Below are 6,000 nucleotides of genomic sequence, written 5' to 3'. Positions count from 1 at the left end.
CACCTGCGGCCACACCCGGTCGGCGGCACCTGCCTTCAGGGACCTTCCGACCCGAGGGGCAGGGGTGCGTGGGCCTCAGTGGGGCGACCGTCCAGGGCTGCGGGGACCAGCTGCGACCCCTGCCCGAGCCCAGCGGGCTCTTCGGTCCGTCCACACCGCCGACCTGGGTATCCTCCACGGGGAGCACGGGGCAGGCACGCGTAGGGCCCGACTCCACAAGGAGACATTTTGGGGGTGAGACCATGTGACCTGAACACAGCAAGGCCTTCGTTCCGGATTCCACGGGATCCTGTCACCTTCTCCGTCCCTGGCGTCCTGCTGTGTGTCTGAACGAGCAGTTGAGGTGTCTGCGCGCCTGAGACCCGGTGGTCAGCTTAGGGAACACGCAGCGTAGACGCATTAAAACCAAACCGACCACAAAACCCAAACCCCACGAGGTGTTCGAATCACCCCGATCAAGAAAACACACTGCACGACGGCTGAGATCCTTTATTGTCAGACTGTGCTGGAGCCAGCGAACAAGGACTTCTCATGGCGATCCCGGAGAGATAAGGCAATTGTTTTTTCTTTGTGGGCGGACTTAGTTGGCCTGAGTCTTTACAACTTTTCCATATAAAAATAAAAGTCCAAGACCAGATTATTTTTCTTCTGGTCATAAACGCCGATTTATTTACAGGCACTGCGTCAGATTACCATCATAACCTTGGGATAAAATGTATTTTCTTAAAGTCTCGGCATTCATACGGTCAGGGTTGAGATTTGCTCACGCGTTACATGCCTGGAGAAGGCAGCTTTCCCCACCCGACCCAGCACGGCTACGTGGTCATTAGCCACCTGGAGCGACACAAACTGACCTTCAAAGAAACGGTTTTTAACTTAAATCTTTTAGGAACTAAAGCTTCCAAAATGACTTCCAATGGTTCTAAAGACGGCGTTGGAGTCAGAGTGGTTATAAATACAATTCCTTGCGTGGGCCACCTGTCTGTCCACAATACAGCAGACACAGGGCACAGACCTTGCTACATGTAAAACAAAACAGGGTCAACTGTGGTTCCCGAAGTACAGCAAAGACAGGGAAAGCCAGGACTCTGGTCTGTTAATAAACCCCCTCACAAAGTCACAACCAAAGAGCAAAACTCTCAACTATTAAAATATACAGACAGACTGTTTACACCATTGCACATCCTCTTCCCTTTGCTTTTAATGCTCATGAGACGATTAAAGTGATGAGTTTGAACACATGCATGCGGGGCAAGCACACAGACGTGAAAGAGGAAACAGAGAAAAAAGTTAATATATGTCCACGAGGAAGGCTGCCAGCAGCGCTCCAACTAAACTGTCCTGTCCCCTTGTGCTCCCTCTGTTCCCCCCCTCGCCGCCCCCTCACCTTCCTCAAAGCGGGGAAATCGGGTGGGAGGTTAGTGCAGAATCGAGGGGTCGACACCCCCCTCCCAGGCTACGTGTCCCCTGAGTCATCCGGGGGTGCTTCCCTTCAGTAGCACAGCTAAGGCACTTCTGGCTGCTTTGGCGGCAGCGGGGGTGGGGGGGGGTCCTCTCTATTTTAAGGCATGTGTCATCTAAGAGTAGTAAAGCTTTCGAAACTGGGCTGTTAAGGTTGACAGCTTAATACGGGATCATGGAAACGGACGGGGCGGAAGGACCCTTGGAGACCCCTGCCCGGGCAAGGGGCTTCCAGGTGCCCCGGCTCTGAGGCAGCGGTGGCGGCGGCCAGGAGCGGCGCATCCAGACACGAAGACACGGCGGCTGAGGCGGCCTTCACCTGGAGCTGCCCTGGCTGCTCACGGAGCGCGACGTGCTGTAGCGTTTCTTCACGATCATGCTGATATAGGCTTTCATGAGCTTGGCCACGTCCACCACCTGCCCGGGGAAGCAGAGTCAGCACGCGGTCGGAGTCCCCGCCAGGGCCCCGTGCCAGGGCCACCTGCCTGCCCGAGTCCAGGACCGAGAGCTTGGCGGCCCTCACCTGTTGCTCCAAGCGTGGCTTTTCTGAATACAGTGTGCACGCCCGGTGGCTCTTGCACCCCCGACCGAGGGCTCCGGCCTATCGCGGGCGCTGCCATCACCAGCCCCACTTAATACTGGCTGGTGCACACGGGGTCCCCACCGTCCACACGCCGGGGGCAGCTGCTCCTGGGACGCCGGCGCTGCCCCTCCCTGGGGCCTGCACCCCTACCCCTTCAGGGACCCTGCCTTCCATGTCCCTCCTCCCTCCTGACCTCACCCCACGTCTGTTGGCAAAGTCACGGTCATTCCGTCAGGCACAACCAAAGACCCCCAGGGTGGCTCCCTTGTGTCGCCGGGTGCCTACCGAGTCTGGCAGCTGGCGCCTGGGACCCTCCGGTCAAGGCCCGGACGCCTGCCTGTCACTGCTCAGCCCGCCAGCCTCACCCCTCCTGCATAGTGGCCGCGGCCCTACTCCGTGATGACAGCAGCATCCACCTGTGCCTGCCAGCAGCTCCCTGAGTGGAGTCCTCAATTGGCTTCCTAATGGGCCATCACGAGGACACCCTACACCTCCAGAGGCTGTGATTCCGTGAGCCAGAGTCAGCAGCGCCCAGGGTGGCTGCCCCTGTTCCTGCCAGCTGGCGCCCTCACTGGCACAAGGCTGTCTCGCCCCACTGCACACATCTTCCACGTGTGCCTCGGTTCCCTTCCTCCAACGAGTGAGACCCGCTGGTAAAGGAGAATCAGGCTTCTTGGCCCCAAGAGTAGAGAAGACCCTTGGGGTGATCCCGCTTGGGCCTCGGGAGGCTCAGCGGGGAGGGACCGCCGTGCTGAGCTTTCACGTGTGTTAAAGCAGAACAGGTGCCCAGAAACGGGGCATCGCTCCGGTCCCTTGTCAGGGCCACAGGGGGTTCCCTCGGGTCGCTCCTTACCTCACTGGTTTCAAAGAGCAGCTCCCTCTCGTCGACCACGATCTTGTACGTGTTTGCCAGCGGCGCCCCGAAAGACAGGATGTGCTCGTACTGGAAGACCTCTAACGGCCTGCCCTCCCCACGCTTGTACACGGAGACTGCGTCGGCGCTGACGCCCAGCCAGAGGTCCTGGGGGAAGCCGCCTTCCCTGCACTGGGGACGAGCGGGACACCAGGGGCAGCAAGAAGCAGAGAACAGGGAGGCGGAGTCAGGCCCTCTGTGCGGAAGGCCAGGCACACCCACGTGTGTCCTGTGCCGGGGACGGATAGAGGGCGTGGGCTCCCTCCCGGGATGTGCTGGCGGGTTTCTGACTAGGTTTCCCTAACGCCCAAGGTGGGTCGACCAGCAGGTGACTCCTAACATCGCACCTGTGGAGACCTTCCTCTACCCATCATCCAGGGAGCTCCCGGAGATGCCGGGCTAGGGAGGGTGACCACGGCTCCCCAGCAAACCCGGCAGCCCGAGCCCACGTCCCCTCCCTAGCTCGGCCTCCGATCCTTTCCAAACACAAAAATGTAGGTAGGATCAGAGGAAAATCCTCCAAATCCCTCCATGCTGAGCCGTTTGGCTCCTTGACAAGAAGCCGTGGAGACCTCCCTCGAGCAGAGGGGAGAGGAAAGTCCCTGGAGGAGCGACAGGCTTCCCTGTGTGGATTGGTGTTGGAAAGGAAACAAGGCCCCGACGTGGGGAGGAGCACCCCGTACGGCGGCAGGGACAGGGGCAGGGACACCACACAGGACGTGTTGCACAAAGCGTCTCATTTATACCTCAAAACAAACCACACTGAACCCGCCAAGCAACCAGTGTCCGATGAGAAGCCACGACGGGGTCTCGGGATACGTGATCATCAGTGGTTAGGTTTCTACAGAGGCTCAGCTAAAACCCATCGGAACCGAACATGCTGAAGGGGATTGTGCTAAGACAGCCGGAAGCTCCTCTGGCCGGGCCGGCAAGCCTACCCGTCAAGGGACAGGGAATCATAGTTTAGGTTTTGGGGGCCACGTGGTCCCTGTCCCGTCTACTCAATGCTGCCGTTCTTGTGTGAAAGCAGCCAGAGGAAGGAAGGAAGGAAGGCCGCCGCGTTCCAGCAAGTCGTCCTGGTGGAGGCGGCAGGGGTCGGGGCGCACGCTGCCAGGCCTCCATCTAGAGGCAGGAGCGCTGGAGGACCTGCTGTCAGTAAAGGGGCTGCTTAACACCCGGGGAGGAGTCATCACAGCAGGTCCTGCTCGTGGCCAAATCCCGTTTGTGACACAAATCCTTCCTCGGACAGAGATTCACGGGGACAACCAAATGTAAACTTCAGGTACAGTGGACCCGTGAACACCCTGGGGCCGAACTCCGTGGGTCCCTTACGTGCGGGTTGGTCTTTTTTTTAGAAATACAGTAGAGGCTGTATTTCCTCTTCCTTGGGACTCTCAGTATTTTCTCTTCTCCAGCTTTACAGTAAGCACGGAACACGCAACAGGCTAAATGGGTCGCTGGCAGGGCGGTGCAGGCCTAAGTCACCCCGCAGGCAGTCGCGGCCGACTCGCAGATTTCCAGCCCTCACAGTGTTCAAGGGTCAACGGTATCCAGAGTCACTGATTTCATGTACATGGCTCAAAAAAATTTTTTTAGATTTTAAAAGCTGATTTTCACCAGCACTTTCTGATTGGGTCTACCTGTTGCTTCCAAAGAAGGAAGTTACCGTGAGCCCTGAACTTTCCGTGCACTCCCGATACCATGAAATCCTCCACTGCGGGGGAGGAAAACTGGGTGGGGGGGGGGGGCTCTGACCACAGGGGCAAGAGCACCTAGGCCCCGCCTTGCTCCCTGCCCTGGGCCGCCCTCCCACCCCCAGCCCTACACCCTGGGCCGCCCCCCCGCGCACATGCGCAGTCAGCCCAGTGCACCGGAGGAGCGAGGGGCGGTTGGTCCTCACCTCCACGTCGAAGAGCGTTGACCCGTAGCCCGGCCACTCCTTGATCAAGGCCATGTACTTGGCCATGGCCTGCTCCTGGCCCACCCCCTGCAGCTTCTTCCATTTGTCCACGATGCTGGCCCGGGCCGAGGACACCTCCTCCTTAATCCACATGTCCAGCATCTGCTCCTCCTCTACCTTCTGCCGGACGACGGAGCCCGTGCGGAAGCTCCGCCTCAGCGTCCCCTCCAGGAAGCTCGTCCGCCTCTTCTCCAGCCGCTCACAGGGGGTGAAGGTCTTGGTGGCCTGGCTGATGCGGGCCTTGAGCCTCTGCAGGGAGTAAACGTCCTCGAGGGGCGGCAGCGAGGCGTGCGGCGAGTAGTCGCCCTGCAGGTACTGCAGCCGCAGGGCCGCCAGGACCTGGAGGTTCTCCTCGGGGGCCGGGTAGTGGCCGCGGATGACGGCCTCATGTGCCTGAATGGGGTAGGCCGCAGGGTCAGGGCGCACTCGCCCCAGCCCCACTTGCTGTGCCCTCACCCCCTTCACCTGACTTCACCTCCCCGCAGCACAGAGAGCATCTGGCACACGTGTTACCCCCCAATCTCTTCCCCAACCCCCGCTAGGGCAGTTCTGGGTGCAGCCGCCCCCTGCATGCGCGCCCCACTCCTCGGCACCAACCACCAACTCAGGAGGCCTATGAGCGCATTTGTCCCTGCTCCCCTGCCGAGGAATCCTTTTGGAAAGCTCCTCCTACCTGTTCAAACATAAAGGCAAATTCCACGCTATCTTTTGGCACGTTGTCCGTGTCCAGGAAGCAGTAAAGCTTGAAGTAGAACTTCCAGGGCAGGTCCCCCACCTCCGATGTGGCCGCCAGCCTAAGACGGAAGGCAAGAGGGGCTCAGAAAGCAGGAGGAGGGATGGCCCTTCGGTGCCACGAGGCGCTGACCCCGGGGGCTCGCTCCAAGGACGCAGTCTGTGCGAGCCCAGGTCCCGGGGCTGCGGGTGCAGAGCAAGGTGCAGCTGGCTACCAGAGTTCCTCACTAGGGCACTTGGCCAGAATGAAAGTCACGCTTCCACTCTGGCCCCACTTTAAGGCAACACACAGGCCCCCTCAGGTAAACTGTGCTGACCGCGTATTTGCAAAGTGCGCAGCCAGAGGGGCCC

At 59.7% G+C, this 6,000-nt stretch overlaps 1 protein-coding gene across 6 annotated transcripts in view; it reads right to left on the bottom strand.

The window, feature by feature from the left end:
- Positions 1-474: 474 nt before the first annotated feature.
- The window catches only part of MYO10 (myosin X), a 194,527-nt gene continuing 189,001 nt past the window's right edge, over positions 475-6,000 (bottom strand). For all 6 annotated transcript variants that reach the window (XM_072825052.1, XM_072825049.1, XM_072825054.1 and 3 more), the window contains 4 exons: positions 5,591-5,711; positions 4,858-5,310; positions 2,898-3,089; positions 475-1,878 (listed from right to left, as the gene is read on the bottom strand). In XM_072825052.1, the coding sequence (XP_072681153.1) occupies positions 1,777-1,878; positions 2,898-3,089; positions 4,858-5,310; positions 5,591-5,711 (868 nt within the window). In that variant the 3' untranslated portion in view covers positions 475-1,776. The remainder of the gene's footprint in view (positions 1,879-2,897; positions 3,090-4,857; positions 5,311-5,590; positions 5,712-6,000) is intronic.

This window comes from Canis lupus, chromosome 4, assembly GCF_048164855.1.
Source record: "Canis lupus baileyi chromosome 4, mCanLup2.hap1, whole genome shotgun sequence".
Lineage (NCBI taxonomy): Eukaryota > Metazoa > Chordata > Mammalia > Carnivora > Canidae > Canis > Canis lupus.
Note: the sequence above shows the minus strand (reverse complement) of the source record. Positions and strands in the feature narration are given on the sequence as shown.